This window comes from Doryrhamphus excisus, chromosome 17 (assembly GCF_030265055.1).
Source record: "Doryrhamphus excisus isolate RoL2022-K1 chromosome 17, RoL_Dexc_1.0, whole genome shotgun sequence".
NCBI classification, from domain to species: Eukaryota; Metazoa; Chordata; class Actinopteri; order Syngnathiformes; family Syngnathidae; genus Doryrhamphus; species Doryrhamphus excisus.
The window spans coordinates 11,963,136-11,988,554 of NC_080482.1; the positions used below are offsets into that span (position 1 = coordinate 11,963,136).

Below are 25,419 nucleotides of genomic sequence, written 5' to 3' on the forward strand. Positions count from 1 at the left end.
CTGTTTATAATCCTCAATCAGCAGTAGTAGTCACCCTGTGCATTTGTGTGTGTTAAAGGGACACTATGCATCCATTGATGCATTGACATAACACACACATGCACACAAGTTATATTTGGTGTCAGCGAATGATAGCAATTTAGCAAAGTTGAGCTACTAGTTTGGTAATGGAAATGGTTTAATTTTATTTGACCATGCATACAAGTTACAATGTAATACGCATAGTTCCATTCACAGTCCAAAAGGAGTAGGACGAAGCAAAGCTTATTTAATGCTATCCCCCATCCTAGATCTGTTGCTGTACATTTATTCACTTCCTGTATTTCAAATGTGACATTTATGTAATACATACAAAGGTGATAAGGTAATGTAACAATATGGTCATGTAATTATTCTGATTTTTCACAATCAAATCAAATATATTATATAATAAATAAAAAAAAATATATAATATAGTGTAATAATGCACAGTATAATAACAAATAACAAATAAGGCTCCAGCATACCTACGACCCTAGTCAAGTCAAGTTTATTTATATAGTTTATTTATTTATTTATTAATTAATTGATTCACTAACTCATTTATTTATTTAGTTAGTTAGTTAGTTAGTTAGTTCATAGTTTATTTATATACCTGATTTGTTTACTCTGGCGCCAACAAGTTCCAATGCGGCTGTTTTTTAGATTTTGTTTTTTGTCAAAACCATCTATCCATAACCCAGCTGGGAATGGGGAAGTTAGTTTTGTGAATAGAGTCCAGAGTCTGTGGTTGTCTCCCCTTTAAACATTCAGGGTATTTTCCGTACAGAAAGCAAGATGTCTCTTTATTTTAAAGGCTTCTTATTCCAAAATGCCCAAGGAAGGAGTGATTTGTAGACGTGATAGAGTTTGGCCTTCCTTATCAAGCAGCTAACTACAGTTGGCATCATAATCTCCCTTTAACTCAAATTAGCTTTAGCCTGGTGTCTCTCTCACAAGCGCAGAGTTTGGCTTTGTTGTCCTCTTACAGAAAACGGATTAGACTCTTTAGTGGTGTGCTCGCCTCTAAATCTGAACCACGAGCCAAACCGCAGATCCCCTTGACATGATCGAGTAAAGATAAAAATAGTTATCTCAATTTAACGAACCTAGTCATTAAAACGGTAGATGCAGTACACCACTCTAAAAAGTAATTCAGAGTATCTGTTGACACCACTTGATTTAATACATAAATTCAATGTACAAAATGTAATTAATTGATTTAGATAAACTTTCTAAGTTGCTAACTTTATTTTTTACGTTATGTTCAAATAATAATGTTGGCTATTACATGAACTTAATTTAGCTTTAATTTAGTCATATACACTCAAATTTTATTGTTGGTAAGCTTAAAACAAAATTCAAGTTGCCATGACTTAATAAAATTAGCTTGGTAACATAATTCACACACACACACACACACACACACACACACACACACACACACACACACACACACACACACACACACATATTAAGTTACTGCTACTTTAAAAAGCTGTGTGCATTGTTATTATAATTAAGTAGACAACAAATTAAACTACTTTGAATAAAATGATTAAGTCAGTTGACTTAACATATTTCTTTGAGTTACGAACTTAAAAACTTGTCCCTATGACAACAATTATTCAGTAAGCATTACTTAAAATGAGCTTTGAGTGAAGAGGAAAAGCTAATTTGTGCAATGCAATATTGTTTGTTGGTTCAAAGCAATTTCAAATTAAGTTGTCATAACTAAGAAAGACTAATGGAAATTGTTGCGTTGATTTTTTTTGTTGAGGCTAAACATTTATTTTTTGAGTGTACATTGACAACAGTATTGGACGACACTTCTCAATACCCCTTTCTGTTCTCTAGCTCCATAAAAGCATGCTTGGAGGAGTTTGATGTGGAAGAACTAGAACTCCACATTTTCTTCACCTTTCCCGTATCGTATCCTGTCTTGCACTAAAAAAGACATCAGGGCCATGTTACACTGAGTGAGGGTTTATAGAGTTTGTATCCTGTAGGCGGCACTGCCTGTCTGTAGTGTCAGCGTCACTGTGCAGTCTGGAAAAAAGCTCTAGAGGTCTGCCTCCATCCCACACCATCACGTTGGGAGCAAAATGGTGTTTGGTTAGCCTGCGGTTTCCAGCACAGAATTCCTCCGAGGCCGGCGGGCATTTCAGAGGCGAGCCCGGCTAGAGCCGCATGTTATAAATAATGTTGGGCAGAGCGAGGTGGGCAGCCGCTGGAAGATTTGACTTTCAACGCCGAGTAGCACCATTTTCCAAGGATGAAAGAACACTTGTGGGATCCAGTTTCCTCCTTTCTCGTTGTTCCTTTCCCAGCACCGGCAAGCAATGTCAGGAAGTTCCAAACCGCTTCACGTGTTCTCACAGGGGAAACATCGACAGATTTCTTGTCTGTGGCTGCATGTGGTGGCTGCAGCTGGTACAGCGTCATCAGACATTAAAAATCAACAGTCATCTAGTGTTGACTTTATCACCCTGGTTGAAGATCAGTTGGGGGGCGGGGTGTTGAAATTACAGTCAGAACCCCTGTCTTTTTTGTACAGTATTGCACATAACAAACTCTGCAAACAAAAACTTTGCTGAGTCACTGTTTGTGTATTTTTCATTGAATGTGACTACCAAATAACCCACCATGGGGCCAAAGAAAGTTGCAAGTGCCAGAGCTTTTATGAAGGTGAGAAATTCAATTGAATTCAATCTCCGCATCGGAAATGAGTTCTCTTCATTTGTCACTTATATTTATTTCCCATTGTTTTCTGCATGTGAAGCAATAATTCTTCATATATTTGGATGTAATTGGATCTACATTAGGGCGGCACGGTGGTCTAGTGGTTAGCGCGCAGACCTCACAGCTAGGAGACCAGGGTTCAATTCCACCCTCGGACATCTCTGTGTGGAGTTTGCATGTTCTCCCCGTGCATGCGTGGGTTTTCTCCGGGTACTCCGGTTTCCTCCCACATTCCAAAAACATGCTAGGTTAATTGGCGACTCCAAATTGTCCATAGGTATGAATGTGAGTGTGAATGGTTGTTTGTCTATATGTGCCCTGTGATTGGCTGGCGACCACTCCAGGGTATACCCCGCCTCTCGCCCGAAGACAGCCGGGATAGGCTCCAGCACCCCCGCGACCCTCGTGAGGAAAAAGCGGGAGAAAATGAATGAATGAATGAATGGATCTACATTATTTCCTATGGGAGTCACTGCCTCAGTTTGTGTACGTTTTGGTTTTTGTTTGTAAACGTTTGGTTTACTAATTATAGTTTACATACAGAAAACATTGCAGTACCATATGTACTAAAAGTGACAACTTTGACAGTCCGTTATGCACAATCAATAGTGTTGTTTATGAATTGAACAATAGAAAAGGTAGTGGACACGGAATGTAACTCCTAACCAATGCCAAGGCTCAAAATCAATAGTGTTCTTAATTAAAGGAACAACAATTAGTTAAATAATATCACTGGAACAATAGGGCACATAGAGAGCAGTGACTCCTTAGCGGCTTCAAGGCTCAAAAATAATCCTGTTCTTGCTCTGACATCCAACTCTGTATTAAGAATAATGATAATGATGATGTGTGTTCAGGTGTTCAGATCTTCTTCACTTGGCTGTCCTTCACCCCAGGAAGCTGTCAGTCTTCTCTGTTTTAGGTAACCTTTAACTGTCCTCACCATGCCACTTCTCGTTTGAACTGAGTGGCGTCCATGTTGGTATATTTTGACATGTCGTACCGTATGTGTCTATGCGTGTGTGTGTGTGTGTGTGTGTGTGTGCAGGAACGGCAGGGAACGTGGAACACGGCGATCAGTACCAGGTCAAACTGGTTTACGAACACAACCTGCAGAGGACCGCCTGCAACATGACCTATGGTGCCTTCGGAGGAGTCACAGGTACCGCCCGCACTCACTCCCACACACACACACACACACTTGAATGATGCTGCTTGTGGAAAAACCAAGTCGGGGACAGCCCTGGACTCCAGAATCCAAGAATAACACACACACACAACGGGAACCCCCTTTCAAGCAGAGAAAAATGGTCATTCCAAATAAAGGCTGCTTTGTTGAAATGTGTGTGTGTGTGTGTGTGTGTGTGTGTGTGCGCAGAAAAGTCCAGACTGTCTGTGGCCTGGCATGATGGACCCCTTCATTCACTCCCTGTTTACATTTTGTGTGTGTGTGTGAGTGTGTGTGAGAGAGAGCGATATAAAGTCCATCCATCCATCCATTTTCTATGCTGCTTATCCTCACAAGGGTCCGCGGGTATGCTGGAGCCTATCCCAGCTGTCTTTAAGCGACAGGCGGGGTACACCCTGGACTGGTAGCCAGCCAATCACAGGGCAAGAGATATAAAGTGTGCACTTTCTTTGTGTAATACACAGAGGTCCAGGACCTGGGAGTGTAATTGTACCCACCACTAGAGGGCGCACCATTCCACTGAATGGCCATCTTTCGTCTCTCCCTTTCGCAGCTTTGAATGAATGGGATGCTGTTTGCTTTAGGGGACTTACCCTTCTTCTTCCCCCTCCTCCTGTGAGGTCAAAGGTTAGCTCTGCAGAGCCACTTAGAGGACCTTTGTCTCACACAAGGACACTTTCTGCCGGTTCTTTAACTTGACCTTAAAGCCAAACCACATCACAGCGTCCTTCACACACTGCAAGCTATTATTAAAGTGCGTTATTAGCTTTTATTCACGTGTAATAAGTCAGCTTATTGCCTTGGAAGCGAAACATTCAATAACTGCAGCATAAGGCGGCCTTTAGGTAATAAACCAAAATAGCACAGAGTGAAGTGGCCATTTATACTGATACATTATGTGCACTATAAAGAGACCTCGCGTCCAAACAGGAGCCTCTCTTTATTTCCTTGTTTTTTTTTTTTTTTTACATTTTAACACCTTGCCATTAATGTTATGGTTTGTGTTCATTCTTCAGTATAGTTTTAAGGAACATACACACCTAGTTCTGTTTGTCAGGAGGACCTCTCATCAGAATGAGGACTTTCTCCCCATGACCTTTTGACTCGAGACTAAGATGCGTGTGTTTGTGTATGCGCTCTTTACAAATAGTGGACCTTTAATAGCATATTTAAAATACCTGCCTGTTAGTGCACTGTTAGTAAGGTACTGACTTTAAAAGTTCCACTGCACTCATACACGCTATAAGTGTGTGTGTTTTTAATATTAATATTGGTCTGCATCCTTCACAATAGTGTTTTTGCACATCTCAGTAGGGTGTGAGTGTGATGCTAATATGTTCATTCATTCATTCATTTTCATTCGCTTTTTCCTCACGAGGGTCGTGGGGGGTGCTGGAGCCTATCCCAGCTGTCTTCGGGCGAGAGGCGGGGTACACCCTGGACTGGTCGCCAGCTGGTCGGCACATATAGACAAACAACCATTCACACTCACATTCATACCGATGGACAATTTGGAGTGGCCAATTAACCTAGTTAACATTTTGGAATGTGGGAGGAAACCGGAGTACCCGGAGAAAACCCACGCATGCACGGGGAGAACATGCAAACTCCACACAGATGGCCGAGGGTGGAATTGAACCCTGGTCTCCTAGCTGTGAGGTCTGCGCCCTAACCACTCGTCCACCGTGCCGCCCATGCTAATATGTTCATCATCAAATCTGAGACATACATGACACATACGTGAGTACCTGAACTGCCGACTCGATGTCCGCAGTCTAGAACAAAGTGACTCTAATGACTCTTCAATGGCAAACACACACAAACACATAGTCTGTATATATTTAGGGTGTGTCTGCTGTTTACAACCTTGTCCTTCATTGTGCTAATGGCCACCTTGAAACATGCTCATCACTCATAAACACGTGTTTACATAGAGGTGGTGTGTATGAGTGTGTGGCTTTTCTCCTTAAATCTGTGCTGATAGATGCCTTGTGTGTGTGTGTGTGTGTTACTGTAGTGTGCTGCCGGTGGCTGTCTCCCTGACCTCTACTTGACGGCAGTGAGAGGTTTAATAGCGCATTGAGGCCTAATTATAGTCCCCCGGTCACATCGCTGCTTTATGGTGGAGTTGTGTGTGCGTGTGCGTGCACACCAGGGTGTTAATAGAGATATCAGACTGAGCCAGAATGAGAAACACACCTCGCTGCTGGAATAGAAGCAGCATGTTTGAGCGTGAGGTTTTTATTGTTTGTTTATATACAATAGAAAGTAAGTCCAGTCAAAATATGCAAATGTTCCAGTTTCCCATCCATGCTGTTGTTGAGCTTAGATGATATCAGCATCTACCTCCTCCATTAGGTCACCACTCGCTGTGCATCCAGTCAATGGACGGTATGCTGATGTTCTTCGAGCAGGACAGCTACTCCTTTGGAAGGTTCCTTCCGGGCTTCCTGCTTCCCGGCCCGCTGGCCTACAATTCCAGGACGGACAGCTTCCTGACTGTGTCCTCTGCTCGCCAGCTGGAGAGCTACAAGTAGGTTACACTGGGATATTCCATGAAGCAAGAGTGAATTAATGCTGAGCTGCACGTGCTCTGAAGGAGATGTAAGTGTTACAAAAACGTGGTGAAAATAACATAAAAATATGTGAGTGGAACAGAAAATGTGACAAACCACAGACATGTGATGATTCCTTTGCAGGCTGAGCTTGCATGCATACACACACACACACACACACACGCATGCAGATGCAGGAGGCAGGCGTTCAGGAACGTTTGTGTTGCTGTTTGAAAGTGTTTGTGGTGAACAAGGTGCGAGTTGTCCCATGTGTGAACAGTGTTCTGGCAGTGTGGCATTTGTGTTGGCGTGATCAGTGCCTATGTAAAGTTTAAGCAAACATTCATATGCACGTGCAAGAGCATCTCACTGGAAACGCAACACACAATTAACATCTCACACCCACACATACGCGCAGAGAATTGCTATCTTTGTAAAGTAAGCGCTCATTGTGCATGTGTACAATGTATGCAATTATCGTAATAATATACTGTATACTTTTAGCTCTTTCCTCGGCTATCCAAAGCAAACAAATCCTATCAGTCGGGAAGGCCCCTCGCTCAACATCTGGGCTCTCCGAGTTGATGCTGAGCTGTGCTCCTCTCAGATCCACTTGGGTGTTACGCATAATGTTAAACAGCCCCGACATCCACGGTAATAGAGGGGACACCCTGGGACGGTTTGAAACGTGTGGGTTGGGTCCCTGGTGAGGTGTCAGTTGACCTTGTGAATATCTCAGCTTAGTAAGCTGATTCAGAATGTGTTGGATGGAGCCCCTCGCAGCTGTAGAGGAATAAAAATAAATAGTAAAAGGCGTGAAACTAAGAGAAGACGACTATACGGTAGAAGCAATACGTTCTGGCTCAAATCTATTTGAATTTCAAAATGTTTTTGTCCCAAAGAAACAACGGAAATAGAAAGTCTTGTTTTTTGAATGCTCTAGTTTTTGTATGATTCAAGTTCCTAAGGAATTACATTTTGCCTCAGTTTTCACACAAAACTGTATTTTTCAGTGGAACTGAGTGCCCACATAAAGCATCCTATGCGTTGATCATTCACTGTACGTTCATTTTTTTAAGGAGGTGCAGCTACTAAATAACCCGCCACAGAGCCAAAGAAAGTTGTGAGTGCCAGCAATTTGATAAAGAAAATGAGAAACACAATTGAACTCATGACAGACGACAAAGGTAGCGTCCCCTCCCACCTCTCTACTTCTTGCTAACCTCAGTATCCGAGGTACCACTGCCATGTGTTCCAGTCTCAAACTGTGGTCATTATAAACCTTAAATGTACAGCTAATGTCACATTTTAACATTTTCAACAGTCTTACAAGCGTAAAAAGAAGTAAACCTCGAAGTAAACCTTTGAGGTGAATCTTTTCACATACAAACAAAATTCAGTTCAGCTTCCTTCCTTTTATTATTGTGGACTTGTTGTCAATTTGGCCTTATTGTACTGAGCAGCCAGGAGTACTCTTTTTCCTACATGCCAGTCATATTCAGTGATGGCTTCCACGGTTCACAAGCGCTTGTCAGGTCGGGTCACTTGTGTTTAGGGAGGCCACCTTCTTGCCAAGCAGCCGTGACTGCCAACCTCTCCCTGGAACATTCCACACGCCTAAGAAGCCAAAATCAACGCGGCCCTGATCGGTTGACCCGTTTTTAAACAGCTGCTTGCATGAGGCTTCGCTCTGTTGCGTTGGACGTGAGAAGATCCAGACAGTCCGCACTCGGGCTCATCAGGGTAATAAGACACCATCCTGTGGTCTTGGAGTCGTGGTTAAACATGTTCGATTACATCTCATTAGTGACACGACCAAGTTTATTATGAATTGTTGTCACGTCGGCAGGAGTGTTTGCGGCTTTAACATGCGCTCGCCTCTCTCCGCATCTCAGGTATGAGACCTTGGCCGTGGCCACGGAGGCAGAACGTCGTCAGGATGCCGATCTTTCCCTCAAGGGTGGAGGCAAGAGGCTGAGTGTAAGTCCCGCCCTCCCCTCATTTGAACTCTGCGCTGACATGACTCCAGTATGACAGCTGCAATGTCAACTTGATGTCACTTGTTCCTGCACATGTGTGATGGTTGAGTGGAGGCCATTAATGCTCATTAACACCAGCAAGCCCAATTTGCAACAAACTCATTAATGCAAATTGTACAGCTCTGGCATGATCTTAGTTGTATTTGGCGTGGAGGCAGCACCTTGCTCCTTGCATCAATGGAAAGCCTTAGGCAGGGAGGGAGAGCAACAGGTAACCATGACCATGATAGACATGCACCGATTAAAGCGTTATTTTTTTTATGCAATAGACAAAATAATAAACATATTGTTGAGTATTATTGTTTTGTAAAGCCAGGCTAGTGCACCACCTAATGTTGTGGCTGATGAGTGTATCCTGCTTGCAACTTAATGTGTTAATGTGTTTTGGTTCCTCATTTTAATTCAAAACTGAATCCGACTTTTCCTTCAAAGTGCTTCAAATTTCAACATGTCACATTAGATTTTGTCACAGTTTTAAAGTATTTACACCGACTTCCGAAAGAGCAGAGTGTGAATTATTTCCTTTATGAGTAAGCCTTGTGCGGCCTTTTCCATCTGTGTGTTTCCTCCACAGCCTGACTGGACGATGGTCCTGGGCGAACTCGCCCTCGACATCTCCGTACCCTCCTTCTCCCACTCCTCCTTCTCCATCTTCGTCCTGGGCGAACGCAACCTCTACTGCTTTCGAGACAACGGGCAGATCCGCTTCATGAAGAAGCTGGAGTACAACCCCAGCTGCTTCCTGCCCTACGCCTCATGTGAGTGTAATCATGTGATCATCAATTGGATTTGTGCATCAATGGTAGTTTTGGTACATTTTGAAAATAATAAAGAAAGATAAGCATGGGATATTATGAGAATGGAAGTGGTAAAATGATAATGTTGGTGTGTGTTTTGTTTTGCTGTGGTAGCAACACACACTCTGTCATTTGGACCCCTGCTGACCGCCACCCCCGCCATATTTGAACTCCTCAGCACTGTGATTGAGGCGTGTTTGCTTTGCGTGTGGCCGTCACCTCACATCTCACTTGGTGGTAGCCGCACCGTTGGTGGGATGGGCTGGATGTGCAGCTAGAGTATTTATAGCTCATCTTTCTAGCCATGAACCACAGGAGAAAGTGTATATGTAACTTTAGATGTATTTATGCATGTTAAATGTTTTGTGGGATGTAGCGTGATGTCATCTTTGCACTCATTTTCTGTGCACGTGTAAAAATACAAGTCTTCTCATTTGTTCCGATGCAAAGTTTTACAAAGGAAGGGAAGTTCTGCTTGGCATAAAGTGGATATTAAACACAATTTGGGTGGCACAAGCGAACCGTGCACAAAGAACATTAATGCGGAATGTTTCCCCATTTGAAATGTTACAGAGAATGATCTTACAGAGCAATAAGCCATTGTCGTTATTGTATTTTTTTTTGTAATTTTTTTTAACCAAAAGCCACACTTACACAAAATGACCTTCATGTGTAATATCAGTGACTTTCCCCTTCCCCTAAAGAAAATAAAAAACAGTTTTATGATCCTCATCATCATAACACGACACACTTGGCAGTCCCATAGCACTAATACGTATTTTCTTTCTGCTTAGTGACGGACGGCACCACCAACCTGCTGCTAGGCAACCACACCAACATGCTGCTGGTTTACCAGGATGTCACCCTCAAGTGGGCTGCCCAGCTCGCCTTCGTGCCTGTGGCGCTGCGCGTCGCCAACTTCCCGTGAGTGCGACACGTGTCGTGATGTGCACAGGGTGCGTTGAGGAAAAAAGAACAGACGTGTGTGTGGGTCAAAGATGGGCGGACCCACTTCATCGTCTTGGCATATGGGCTCAGTCCTTTTCTCTTGTCTGTTTGCTCACGTTCAACATCAACATTAGTGGGTGTGAGCATCCCAACGTGGGCACAGAGTGTGTTTGTGTGTGCAAAGCGAGAGTCTTTGTTTTTAGTGTGAGAGTGTGTTTCCGTCACAGTCGGCCACGTGTGTGAGTGTGTTTCCGCAGCAGTTAAAGTGAACGTTTAATGCCCGTGACTCCCTCCTGTGCAGGTGTGGAGCCTCAACCTGGACTCCCTCCCACCCTCCTGTGTGTGTGTGTGTGTGTGTGTTAGCGCCTCATTGGCCTGGCCTGGAAGTACAACACATCTGCAACCAGTTAGCACACACTCACACTGTTTAAACACATTATTGCATCACTCAGCATTTCCTGCTTCTCTCGTTTCCCATTTGTTCTGTCAGAAATCTTTACAGAAGTTTTGACGTATCGTCCATAAAAATTAGGAAGTAATATGGTCCCACTGAAATCCAATGCCAGTGCTGTGACAGTCTGGTTTCTGTAGCTAATGATGTTTTGGTATAATTGCTGCGTTGTCAGGGATCTGAGGGGCGCCCTGGTCAGCCTGAGTTGGGACGGTCACCTCCTGTGCTCCTATATGGGCACGGACCCCTCCTTTTTCTCCACCCCCAAAGTGGACTCCAGAGAGGTGGACTACGAGCAGGTGGATGCTGAGATGAAGAGGCTGCACAAGTTCATCCGAGAGGCCAGCAGGACCCAGGGTAGGAGACGAGTGCTGCCTCCAAAACTATTAATTGTGTACCTAATGAAATGATTTGTGACATTTAAAGACATCCTGCGTAAGGATGAAAGTGAGGAGGACCTGACAGTGACGGCATCCGTGTCACCCAGCATGGACAGCCCATCGGTACACACACACACACACACACACACGTCCTCCCACATGCAGACATAAACACTAATTTCTTTTGTCCCGTTGTACAGGTAGCACTGATTCAAGACATTGGCGGTTTTCCTGTCCCCTCAGTGAGGGTAAAGGTGAGGTCTTGTCACACAACAGTGGTCCTCTTCCTCTCTGGTCACTTTGCGGATTGATCCAATTTGTTCATCTTCCCCCTCCTCCTCCTCCTTTTTCTGCTGCTCGTGTCCAGGTGAAGGTGAAGGCCAACAGTGTGTTTGCCTCATCCAAGCTGACCATCACAGTTCAGCCTCCACTTGCTGTCACTCAGGACCAGTTTGTTCTTGAACCTTTGGGTCAGTCCTTGCGTAACACCCCTGTCCTATACGGTCATGACAATTTGTACAGTTTTGTGATCCTTGGGGTGCGCATGCTTTCGCTCTTGTATGTGCAAGTGTGCTTCAGTCAAAACATTGAAATTGCTTCAAGCAGCTGCAATTATAGGAGCGCCTCCATCCTTCCCCAGGCCCTTCCTCACGTTAACACCACACCTCTGTCCAGCACCTTCTTCATCACACACCACCTTGACACATGCACATTACACTACGCTCATAAGTTGACCGAATGTGGTACGCCAGCACAGAGCAGATGGTAATATCTGAAGAAAAATATCAGTTTGTGTCCTTCCTCCACACATTGTCGGCAAGCATCATCCATCACAGAGCGGCGTTGCGACGCTCGTACAGATCTTATGTTCATGACTTCAAGATGCTCCGCAGCTGCAGTACTCTGAACTCATTCGGAGCTCCCAGCCAAACAGATCACTGCTGCCTGCTGATTTACGACGTGTCCGTGCAGCAATGCGAGGCGTTTGTGTGCACCTGCTAATAATGCAAACACGATGCACAGTCTGCGCCGCCTTGAAATTCTGTCACGTTGTCTCTTCCAGCGATACATTTGCACTTCATATTCATTATTTTAACATGTGTGTATACAACATATGTTTAGCATTTATTATTTTTAACTTTACGGCCCAGTGCGCGTCATATTCCAACCTCTACCATGCTATTACGTTGCATGCTATATAGGATCAACTTTGGAGTCAGTATAAATAGATTTGCGTCTGTCGTGATGTTTTTATGCAACATTTTCCATTGACATCTGGAAGGGAACGTCGGCCTCCATGAGTTCTTGTTCTGGATCTGGCTGCGGGAAGTGGGGATGTCTTGCTGCTTTAGTTTTTGTGACAGACAAATAAAAGCCACTCAAATATTTACAGCTGCTGAGCATGGAAGAAACCTTCCCAGTAGCAATGACACACTGAGATTTGTTGTTGTTAGTGGCTACCGGCTAATTAGCTTAGCGCTCCAGGGACAACTGAAACTGGCACCAACTGCGCCCACACTGCTACTGTTATGTCTGTTTCTCTCCCACGTGCGTTTACATGCTCGTGCAGTCGTACCGTTGAAGGACTTAAATTAGTCAAGTGTGTTATTTTCATCTGTATTGTCACATTTAAATTGTTTTACATGAAACGAAGGACACTTAAATGTGTATGTGTGTGCGCGTGCACGCATGCTGTGGTAAGAGGGAGGAGGAGAGGTAGCACCTTCTGACTTTTATTGTTATTTCACTTTTTATTCGTCTCAGATGGCGACTCAATTCCCAGCTCAGCACACACTGCTTCCTTTGTTTTCACTCTCCCGCGCTCACTTTGTGTCCCTGTCTTTCCCCTCTTTACAGCCACTCATGATTCCCTTGCTAGCACCGAATATCGCTACTTCTTCTCCGCCTCAACATCCGTCTATCCACTTTTTTCGTCTTCTCCTTGTTCACACCCTGCACCTCTCACCCTGTTCATCCATCAAAGTAGAAGTTGCCACTATGTGCTTCGACATTTTTTTATACTGACAATTATTAGTAAAAAAAAAAAAAAACATGCATATTTAAGCAAATTTTATGATTTTTAAAAATAAATTATAGCTACAAAACTGGCTAAATGAAGTCAAATACGTTGTGATAATGTGTAGTATTCTACACTGGTCACTAGTTGTTAGTTATGTTTGGTGAGACACACAAGCACCAGACTTGATTGCTGGAACAACAGGCTTTATAGCATGTTTGAATGATTTCACAACAGGCACAATAATCCTTGACAGAAGCTACTGTTGTGGCTACTCAGAACCCCTGAGTCACTTCCTGTTCACCCCAAACACAGCTCCCTTAGCACTGGAACACATTTACACCAACACACACAAGCCCAACTCCTATTTGTGTCTTAAATGGCTTATTTACCCTTATTATTTGTATCATATTGAGTAATAATGTATGAGTGCAAAGGCGACTATGGGGGTGTTATTTCATGTCTAAAGGAGTTTAATAATATTATCAAATTGCTGGCACTTGCAACTTTATTTGGCCCATGGCGGGTTCTTTAGTCATCACTTCGTAAAAAATGCACAGACTGTGAGTCAGCAATACATCAGGTGCTTTTTTTGGGCACTCCATTCCCCGGACTGATAAAGTATAAGGCAAACAGACTACTTTGTTTTTGTCGAAAACCCAGGCTTTCTTAAGCCTGTTTAACTGACATTTTAGCAGGCAGGAAGTGGCGTTGTAACTCAGGTTCATAGTTTAAATAGCTGCTTGTTGGTTCAGCTCTTGAGACGCATAGAGAGTGTTTGAGTTGACTGGTCAGTGCAAGGACTTGACATCGTGTTCGGACCCCTAGGGTCAAAGTTCAGTGTTCAACAGCACACTGATGGTGACCTCAGATTGTTACATACGCAAATGTGTTGGGTTTATTTTCACACACAATAATTCCAACTTCATCACATTTCCACTGAGTAGATTCTCATCGCCACTCCAAACAGCCAGTAGTTCGTTTTAGCTGAACTTTCACACACTTAAGGTCTAACCCTTAGGGAACACACACACACTTTCCTGCCTCAGCTCAACTTTTTAGCAAGCACAGTGACTGTTAATGCGGATGCTCTTCTCAGCTAAGGATTTGCCGAAACATCTGATGTGTGCTTCTCAAGTGCTTATGACATTAGAAACAAAAGGTAGGAATGTGGCGATGAAGAGGGTGCGTCTGTGACGATCATGTGACAAAAGGTTAGACAAACAGAGTCAAAGACGAGAGGTCACAAGTCAGAGGAGCGACACGGTTGCCACCTTTGTGGCGTTTGTTTTTACTGGCCTGTGGTGTTAATGTCTTAATGGGCCTGAGAGCGGTCCGAGCAACCCGGGCTGGACCTCCAGGTCACACAGACTGCCACCTGACCTGGCCAGATGTGCTCCAGTGTAGGCTGGTAAGTGGAGCAAACAGAGATGGTGGAGAGGGGGCGAGGTGGGATTACTCTGTGTCTCTTTTAGCCTCGTTTGTTGCTCTTAATGGGCCTGGGAACACTTAAAGCACTTAAACCCGCCCAACACATTTGACCTGCAGGGCGTAGAGGTTAAAAGCCTGCCGCTGAAAGGCGGAATGCCAGGGAAGGAGCCAGGAGGTCAATGGAGGAAGGTGGGAGAGTGAGGGACAGAGTCGAACAGAGGCAACATTAGCACAGGCATCGTGTCTTGTTACTTCGCATCATCTCTGACACCAAAATGTGTGTGTGTTCAGTTCACTGGTAGTCTGTGCAAGCAGATACAGTATACATTGCCCACCAAATGTTTTGGAACAGTGAGGCCAAATCCTTTATTTTAGCTGGAGATTGAAAACAGTTGGGTTAGAGGGCAACGTTTCCCATTTTATTTTCAGGTATTTACAGTAAACCTCGGATATATCGGACTCGGATATATCGGAAATTTGCCCACAACGGACAGATAAAAAAGAAACAATTTTTCTGTAATGCATATCCAATAAAAATTCATTGCATATATCGGATTTTTTATAACGGATTTCGCCCATTTCGGACAAAATCTCCAGTCCCGTTCCAATGCATTTCCATTAAATTTCCCTCGCATATATCGGATGGCCGCATCGTGGCGCTCCGATTCGCCGAATCGTGACAGGCCGCTATACGACGTCATTTGCAGCGTTTGCAGCGTTGCCTGCGCGTCCAGGTACATTGGAAACATAGTCAAGGAAGTGCCTTTTTATAACGGATAAAATCCGATTTACGCATGTACCGGATATAAATCCAATATATGCGTAAAACGGACATTTTCCGGTATACGCATATAACGGATTTCGCTTATATCGGACAAAACCAGTGGGAACAATTGAATCCGATATATCCGAGGTTTACTGTACATCTGAATCTAATGCACAACTTATTTTGGGATACAAAAATAAAAAAAATAATACATTAGTTGAAAAATGGCAAAAAATGATGGCCTTTGTGTGATTGTGAATGTCGAAAAGCAAATATGCAGGGATCCATTGTACTTATTAAGGGCAAATACAGACACAGACATGGCTGTTGATAAGGTGGTCCAAAATATGTCCACATATTCCCAAAAAAGTCCACTTAACTCAGGTTAAGTAGAAACAGAGCAGCAATGTCACTGAGGGATCGTAACTTCCTGATTTGTTTTTTCACCACAGATGGTTTGCTTTTATTTATTATTTGCACATGCACAAGAAGGATACACACACACACACACACACACACACACAATTTGTGGTATTCATTTTGCCTTAAAACACTCGGGCTCTAACCTCAAAAATGTTAACTTTTTTTTTTGAAGATTTATTGAATGTGTTATATGGATGTTGGCTAATATTGACTTTAATAATGTCCTCTAAAGAGCAATACAGAGAAGGAGAAAGGAGATTTCGAAGGAGTTAAATTTAAACGGAGTTGCCGTGGCGCTGGAGTAAGGATCTCTGAGTGTCAACTTATCAATACTTTTTGTCGTTTATCTTTTCCTGGTACATGCGAGGGTGATGTGGTCATTTCAGCCTCACACACAAAGCATCATTGACAACCATAAAGAGATGCTGAAGCAAATGCTGAAATTCTCAAGCAACTGGAGCCCGGAGGCAGCTGCACCAATCACTGTAGAACATTTAAAAGTGTACAGCAGAAGAGAAAATATTGAAAGTTACTATTTGTAGATGTTCCACATTAACATGATTATGTTGCTTCTCTTTCCTCAGGCGTCGGCTCATCCACAGCTGTGGAGTTTTCCGCTTTCCTCAACGGCCGCTACCCCCCTGCCGACCTGAATGGAGACATCGCTGTGTCGTACAGCTCGCCTACAGGTAAAAAAAAAAAACAGTTTTTGTCTTTGCCTGCTAGTGATTGAAAGGCAAACCTTAATTCTAATGAGATAATCAGCGTAACAGAGAAAGGGCTGCGTCAATGTGGGAGTGATTACACTCAGCCTTTGTAGAATAAAACAATTCAAGTTTCCAACTGAAATGTTTTTTTTAGATGGCAAGTATCTCTATGAATCACAGCACACATGACCAACACATGAACTAGTATGTGCATCGTTTACTTGTTCACCTTTGATGGAAACTGTCCATTTCTGTAAAAAGTCCAGTGACAACGCTAGCTAGCTCAACATCAACACATGGGGCATATTTTTACTCAACATTTTAGTTTCATTTGCATGACCTAAAAGGATGTTGGACTTCAGAGGTCCTGCTGTATCTTGTTTTGGGCAATAGATGACGTCATGGTCTAATTTGCGTAACTGGACGTGTGTGTACACGGGTAAAATTAAACTTTTTGATTCGGTCTGATAAATTGTTACTTACCGCTTGCACTTCTCTGCTTACTGCTTACTTACTGCTTGCACTCCTCCACATGACCAAGTAACATTGAAAAGGCGTAGGGCTTCAGCAACTTTGTCGGCTAGTCCAGCTGCATACTGGCCCATGTTCACAAAAAAGTCCAGTGTGAAATGCCATTGACAGATTAAAATGCATTTGTTTTGCTGGTGGGGACTCTGGAACTCCAACCACTTGTGCCTGATGGTGGCGTCTTTAGGAATTGTAAACAAATGTGGCTTTCCCTTTCGAGGCATTGCTAGCAAATAAACATCGGAGCAGGTCTTGAAGGAGGGCGCGGGAAGCAGAGCTTGGGGGAGGCCAGAGAGTATACAAGAAAGCCCGTCCCTCTGTGACATCACAAAGGGGCAGTTTTACCACGCCTTCTGAAACCGAGGGTTTTGAGCCATCACAAACTTCTTTCAGGGCTCACTTCCAAATGCGAAAACCTAAAACATGAGTGTAAATCTGAAAGTTTGGCATCGAGAATACAACATTCTAACTACATTTATGGGTCAGAAATGTGGAAAGTGTGCACAATTTTTTAAAGCTCATGTACACGTCATTGTACATCTAATGTATCACTATATCGATAAACACATCTGTGTGTGGCTGTATGTTGTGTAAAGGTCACCCACAAACATCTTAAAGGGGAACTGCACTTTTTTGGAATTTTGCCCATCATTCACAATCCTTATGTAAAACATGAACACATATTTATTTCCCTTTTCTGTGCTTTCTAGTGCGAGGAAATGTTAATATGAGCTAGCTAGCAACAGGCATTATTGGAAATACCAATTTTTTTCACAAAAAAACCCTTAAAAAACAACAACAGAGTCCATTTACATAACTGAATTGTATATTAACCAAGCTACAGCGATATTATTACTGTAGCAGCTTGCATGAAAACTATTTCTATATGGCGATATGTCGCTAATTGCTAGTCTCAGCGTCATGTTATTGCATGATCACAGCACAAACCACGTTGTTTTCTCGTGTTATAATGCACAGAAAAGAGAAATAAATATGTGTTCATGTTTCACATAAGGATTGCGAATGGTGGGCAAAATTCCCTTTTAAGAGCAAGACTGACAGTGGGTTGACAGCCAGGGGGTTTGGCTCACTGACTTGGGGTGCTTCACGTAACTCTAAATTGGTGCGGATGTGTAGACGCTGGTCCCAGCACAGTTGCATATGAGGTGTGTTAAGAAGCAACGTCATCTACTTGCATGGAGTTGTAATAGCAAATCTTTCTGTGGTGGTTCAAATGCAATTGTGGTGGGCCATGGCAAATAAATGAATGTATGGCAACACTGCTCCACAGTAATGCAAAGCAGCTACGAGAAGCTTCACTGTTACTGCGTTAGCTTATCGGACCCATCACATGGCAACCTGTATTCCACAAGCAGCTGCAACTGGAGCACTAAGTTAACATCAGTGCCTTTGGGTTGCCCTTACAAGCTTTCTCTTTCCAGGCAGCCGTACTGGAAGATATGACTTTCCACTCTGAACCAACAGAACCAGTCTTTATTTAAAATGTCACAGACTTCATTATTTCTCCAAAGACTGATCTCGACCTCATTTAAAATGTTTATTAAAAAAAACAGTTAGTGTGGCTTATTGTTTCCTTTGGACTGTATGTTGGCAGGAATGTTCTGCTGGAACACTTTCCTCTGCCCTAAATTCATTTTATGTCTGGATATTTTTTTTCACCACACTTTATTGTGATGCTAAAGATAGAACCTCAAATAGTCTGGAGGGCTTTGTGGCGTTTTGGGTCTTGCTGATCTCACAGGACATGCAGAGGGTAAAAAAACCCAAAAAAAACGACATTTAAACATGATGTTTCTTCATTCTTCACTACTAGAAGTACTAGAAGTATGTGTTCTTGTCAACAAAACACAGCCATGAACACACAACAAAGCAAAGAAGTATTGGGCCGTATTCACAACAATAACACAATATTACAATAATACAGCCCAGCCATAACAGGTATGTTGTTTGACTGGCAGTGATTGACACTGACAAATATATACAATGGTAATGGATTCATTGTATTTGAACATGCATACAAGACAAGTCAGCAACGATCATTGTTTAGCTAGCCCTGTCTGGAAAATTCTATTTGACTGTTTTAAAAATATTCTCATTGAAAGTTGGATTTGTTTGATTATTCAAATAGGGATTTACTTACTGAAACTGACTGATCGGCTACTAGACAAGTGTCAGCGATATCATAAAGTCATGTGGATTTTCCCCGGGTTCACACTGAATATGCAGCGGCTCAGTTGCAGTTGTCGGAACTAACTGGGACTAATTTCCCAGCTGGTAGAATAAAAGAACCGAGGTGGACTTTCATCCTGTAAAAGGGCCGGTCTGAATGGCACGCTTTTCCATAATCCAACATATATGTATAGTGTTACGAACTTTTGTCTATGCCCATCCACGTCAGTGCTTGTGCTTATCTCCTTCCCAGTCAAGGAAACATAGTCAAGACATCTGATAGTAGCAACACTAATTGTAAAATTAGTAAAAAAAATTACAAAAATTGTAAAAAAACAAAAATAAAACTTAATTGTTAAAAATATTTCAACATTCGAGCACACATCTAACACCGAAATATGCCTTTTTGTTTTTCTTTTTTATTAACAAGCTTACCATATTTTGGTGAGCACCTAATCATCATACAGGTGTATTTTTATCACAAGATGACACGATCGTATTCCCTTTTGGTCGTCATCATGTTCTTATCACAGCAGTAGTCTCCACGGGCACACAATCTGTGATGCTGATCTGTGTGTGTATGTATGTGTGTGTGTGTGTCTGTTCGTCTGTATTAATGCATCGTCCTCTAAACGCTATGCCAGCATGACAGGAATGCATCACTTTGACTCCCACCCAGGGGTGATGATTGCACCTTTAACCCACTAAAACACACACACACACACACTCATACGTCTTAAAGCTGCACAAAGGCTCTGACATTGTGACATGTAAGACCACTGTTGACTTCTTAAGCTCATCAAAAGAACCGCATCAGTGGCTGTGGTCGTTCAGGGCTAGAAAGAATTTCATTAGAGGCTTTGTGACTTAAGAAACGACAATGGCGGAAGACTTCAGTCAATCGGACCACCACGCTGACTCTTACAAAATTTTGTGCAATACATCTACAATGTCAAATATTGAATATGGGGGGCAATGTCATGAGAACATTGGGAGTTTTGACTTTCTGCTTGGAGTCTTCACTCACTTATATTGCTGTTTGTGACGTGCATGTAACTTATCCATGGCAATCCATACGGTCTGTCTAACATTTCCTGAAATGTTTGCTCTTCAACCGTATTGTGAGGTTACATTTCTTTTGCACTTAGCAAGCGACATGGTGAAAATGCACCATTTTGCACTGTTTAATATTTACCCCGCTGATCAAGCACCTGAATAAGCATTGACTGTCTGGACAAATGTTTTGCTAAACATCTCCACTGGAACTGTGGCATTCGGTTTAGAAACCATGGCTTTTGTGCCTTCATTTATATCCGCGTCTGCTTGCTAACTGATAGCACTCTGTAGCTCCCATCTCCAGTACTGAGACAAAGATACTTAATCGATGAAAAGATGCTCACTCTGTGCTGTGTTCATTTCATATAGAGCCAATGTGTCAGACAGATACAGAGTGAACCCTCTTGTCATTCAGCTAGTGTACAACAGAGACTAGCAGATGGAACAGACACACGTACATGTACATATATGTTGATTTATCGACATTCATTCATATTCATTCATTTTCTACCGGGTCTACAAGCGTCGTGGGGGGTGCTGGAGTCTTCGGGCGAGAGGTGGCGTACACCCTGGACTGGTGGCCAGCCAATCACAGGGCACATATAGACAAACAACCATTCACACTCACATTCATACCTATGGACAATTTGGAGTCACCAATTAACCTAGCATGTTTTTGGAATGTGGGAGGATACCGGAGTACCCGGAGAAAACCCACGCACGCACGGGGAGAACATGCAAAGTCCACACAGAGATGCCCAAGTAGAGAATCGAACCCAGGTCTTCCCGATATCCTGACTGTGTGGCCTAACCCTGAAACAGATTATTTCAAATTCCACGATTTTATTTTGAAACAAGATCAGAGCAACAACATCCTGGATGGACGGACTGTGTTTGACTGTGATGGCCGAGGGTGGGATTGAACTCGGGTCTCCTAGCTGTGAGGTCTGCGTGCTAACCACTCGACCGCCGTGCAGCCGGGCTCATAATTATATTATATAATATATAATTTTATTATAGAGAAGCGAAGCAAGTGACACGGAAGAACGAGTTAGACGTAAAGGGAAAGAATATAGAAATGAGTGATTGATATGTATCTTTACCTTTGGCTGAAGATCCCTCTTGTCATTGCTCGCAACAACTTAAACATGCAAAAACTGTGGTATTTTTAGCAGTATGTTATTTTTTTTAAATAAAATAATGGCCCGCATTTCCAAAATTGATATCACTTTACATAAAATATTATGCCGTTCTTTACATTTTATTAAGGGGACCTATTATGCTTTTTGTCTTTTCTGACCTATAAATGTTGTTCTCTTTTTACACAATTCCAACGCGTCAGATAATGAGGTTTGCGTATTTGGAAGTGAGATCTGAAAGCAGTTTTGGATGGCTAGGCACGCTGAGTTTTCTTTTTTTAAACATCAAGTTCCGCTGATGTCAACACAACCCAACAGAAGCTGGGTGTGCATCGAGTGTGCATACAGCGAGCAGAGGGAGTGTGACCAATCACTGCGGGGTGTAACACAGACCGTTTGGGCGGTAGGCAGGAAACACAAGGAAACGGTACAGGAAGAGGTGCAGAGCTTTTTGTGTGTGTTATTGTGTGTAGCTCCTCTATAGGAGTCCACAACTCAATACACAGGCGAAAATGAGTATATGAGTATAACAGGCCTCCTGTGTTTTTGAGTCGGATCTTAACCCATGTCTACCACAAGGAGATGTACATCGCTAGTTTTTAGCATAGATTTCCAACTTCTCACTTGTTTTTCATGCAACAAAGACTCACACAGACGTCCACAGCCAGACAGAAACTGAAGAACTTCACTCTCCTCAGTCGGTCGAATTTCCTCACAGATATTTTAGAACAGGAAAGACTGATTGAGCGCTGGCTGGCGTCCAGGCTAAGGAGCGGCGACCATGTTTTCTTCTGAGGTCTTTTCACTCTGCGTCACGGCTGATTCACGCTGACCATCCACGTTCCTTCACTTGTCATTCTTGGGCGAACTGAAGGTAGTCCAAATCCAGATCCCCTTGGCTGTATAATGGCGATTAGTAACTCTTTCAATGCATATCAGCCATAAAATAATTGATTTTAGAATTCCTGACAAGGCCTTCTGCCTTCCTTGTCCTGTTTTTTTTTTACGGATGTTGCCCAATATATATTGAACAAACAAACATGCAGCGTTTCAGTAATAGGCGGAATTATGTCACAAGAGCGCCGGCGATGGCGGCAGGACGGAAGGCTGTGGCGTGCACTTAACTTTCATCAGCTTTAATGAGACGTGAACCTGCTGACTCAGCACCTCACAGTTGTTCTTTTTTTTTTTTTTTTTTTCACGGATTGCCATCTGCTTCTCATCGGCCCCCGCAGGAAATCCTAAGTGAGCACTCAAATCAGAGCGTAATCCGCCAGACGTCTGAGGGAGGCTCGGGCTTCGCGGCCACATTCGGACGTACTAGGCGATCTTTGGAGACCCGCCCCTTCTGTTGGGGTCACATTTAGTTTAGACCACTGCAGGCCGTCAAGCACAAGATGCGTAAATGACCATGGTTTGACCATGTCAAAGGTCAAACCAGCTCACTTGTCTGTCACTTTAAATTTTCAGTCATTGGCTAGCAGCAAAGGACCATGTTGATTTTTTTTTTTTAATTCTTTTTTTTCTCTTTTTTTTCTCTTTTTTTTCTTTTCTTTTTTACTTTCTATTTATACTTCTAAGGAAGTTGAAATATTTGGAAAATGTCAAAAAATATATATTGTATATGAAATATAGAGTATATGATGTTTAAGTATATTTTAAAAATAAGGAAGTGGCCAAGTTGCATTCTTTTATTTCATCACAACATGGCCCCCATTGGGTTTGTGATGATGCTTTGGAAGTTGTTTTGCTGCTTTTCTGATTCCCATCATGGCCTTTGCGTGTGTGTGTGTGTGTGTGTGTGTGTGTGTGTGTGTGTGTGCGTGAGAGAGATGCTACCAACACATCATGTCTATACTGGTTTCAAGGGGAATCCACCAGACTCATCCGCTTGATGTTTATTATAAATAAAAAAAAAAGAAGGAAAAAAAAAAAGCCATCTGACCCAAGGTTTTGTAGATAGTTTATTTATGTCAATCCAGGTCTTATTACATCTGTCCTCACATATGAATGATCAAAAATTATTTAATATGTGTTCTGGATATTTGCCATCAAAGATGCTGCTGATGGCAGTGATGTCGCCCACGCATGAGCGTGGAACATCCTCCAAGTTTTCTCACTCTCTCATCGTTATCACGGCGTATCGTATCTCGGCGTGCTATCGCGCTGGAGGTGCATTTTGGTCATGTGTACTTGACAGTGCGCAGAGCGTGGGAAGAAGTCGAACAAAGCTCAGTCAGAGTGGAACATCTGCTTCTCCTGTCTTCTAACATCTTTTCCTCTTTTCTCCCTGCAGAATTTAACCCCAAAGGTACGTGCATGCTCACGTGGGTTGGCTAGACTAGAGCCTGTAGAATCGCACACATGCGCACACGCATTCAAACTTTGGTAGTCAAACATGCCTATATTGTACAGAGATACACACACACCTACGCACACTGTACTGTATAAACAGGAAGAAACTGCAGCCTACCGTTTATGTTTCTGTAATGTGATCCCCACCAGGAGTCCGCACGCACACACACACACGTACTCTCATGCACACATCGCTTTGCTTTATGAATAAAAATATCAAGTTTTCCTTTTTAAACAATCTTCATACACAATTTCTTGTGCCACACACACACACACACACACATAGAGTAGTCAGTAGTGGTCCCAGTCGTCAGCCAGTGTTTGCTTTTGTTGTCTGGGTTCGTGTGCTTTGATGCAAAATAGGATGTACTGTGATCTATAGTGGGCTGAGAGGCCCAGTAGAGGTGCTCGCTCTCACACACACACACATGCACATATGCACACACCGTGCATACTGGTGTACTGTATCGCTGCAAATCAAGTGCACATGCTTTTATTCTGCACAGAGTTGTTTTGGAAAGTATCAGCAGAAGCGACCACACACACTTGGATTGTTTGAATACTGTGATGAGCACTGCTAGCAGGGGTTCAGGGCTTGGAGGTTTGATGACACCAGCATGACTCCTCACCATGTAGTAACACACAGGTTGAAGATGTCCTCTAAATGCAGTGGAGCCTCTGTTTTTTTATCATGAATTCCTTCCAAAAAGTCCAACAGAAACCGAAACGTATGGAAACGGGAATAATACATTTCAGAATGAATAATTGAGCGGATTGAAAACTTCAGCAGCAGGTACAATCATTTTTACACACACTGGCCTGGCTTGCTTTCTGTTATGTGTCCCCTCTTCCTGAATCATATAGTCTTTCTCACCTTCTTTGTTGTTTCATGGGTTGTAATGCAGCCATAATAAAAAAATTAAAAGAACAACCAGGTTTAGAGACAGCTACTTCCCCCTGGCCATCAGACAGCTCAATGCCAAATAAGCCCCTCTACCTGCCCACACACACAACCAAAACTTTAAATTATTGTTATTTATTCAAAATTATTTAAATTATTTGTACAAATTACTGTTTATGCTGTACATTGTTCATATTTGATGTCATCTATTTATTCTCCATATTATTATTTATTATCTATTATTACACGGGAGCCAGGCAACGACATTTCGTTGGCAATTTCACTGCTGTGTTGTTGTGTTGTGTTGTGCAATGACAATAAAGAAAGTCTATGTCTACAGTCCAGATCGCCCCTCCCCTCAATAAACATCCAATCACTGTTAGTATGCAAACGAGCCAACACGCAACGCAGTTGGTTGTTAAAATCTGGATGTAGGATATATTTCAACTCTTCAGTTTTCCTCAGGGAAGATGAGGAGGTTCTCCTATTTGGCGATGTAGAACAGGAATGCTGGTGGAAGGCGCAGCGCTGGGCAGGTACGCCTCTCCCACGCCTTGTCTATGAAAATAGAGCCCTGAGTCACCAACATGCGGAATGCTTTGTTTAGCCATATGATAACCAAGACGGTGTAGGAAAACCAAGACATACAGGATTTTTGGCATTCATCATTTTTGTTAAAATTCTACAAAAAAACGAAAAAATAGCGAGACTGCTTTTGGCTTCCATGACAGCTAGTAAATGTTTGACATATATGGATTTATGTCATTGCTGTCTTGTGCACTGATGT

General features: G+C 42.8%; 1 protein-coding gene across 3 annotated transcripts in view; it reads left to right on the plus strand.

Moving 5' to 3' along the window:
• bbs9 (Bardet-Biedl syndrome 9) overlaps nucleotides 1–25,419 on the plus strand; it is a 106,611-nt gene that overhangs the window by 1,549 nt on the left and 79,643 nt on the right. For 2 of the 3 annotated variants that reach the window (XM_058053030.1, XM_058053032.1), the window contains exons 4-15: nucleotides 3,618–3,682; nucleotides 3,809–3,922; nucleotides 6,308–6,482; nucleotides 8,400–8,484; nucleotides 9,118–9,301; nucleotides 10,135–10,264; nucleotides 10,915–11,096; nucleotides 11,166–11,242; nucleotides 11,320–11,373; nucleotides 11,487–11,589; nucleotides 16,341–16,445; nucleotides 23,673–23,687. In XM_058053030.1, coding sequence (XP_057909013.1) covers nucleotides 3,618–3,682; nucleotides 3,809–3,922; nucleotides 6,308–6,482; nucleotides 8,400–8,484; nucleotides 9,118–9,301; nucleotides 10,135–10,264; nucleotides 10,915–11,096; nucleotides 11,166–11,242; nucleotides 11,320–11,373; nucleotides 11,487–11,589; nucleotides 16,341–16,445; nucleotides 23,673–23,687 — 1,289 coding nt within the window. The remainder of the gene's footprint in view (nucleotides 1–3,617; nucleotides 3,683–3,808; nucleotides 3,923–6,307; nucleotides 6,483–8,399; nucleotides 8,485–9,117; nucleotides 9,302–10,134; nucleotides 10,265–10,914; nucleotides 11,097–11,165; nucleotides 11,243–11,319; nucleotides 11,374–11,486; nucleotides 11,590–16,340; nucleotides 16,446–23,672; nucleotides 23,688–25,419) is intronic. The other variant, XM_058053031.1, reaches the window with a different exon arrangement.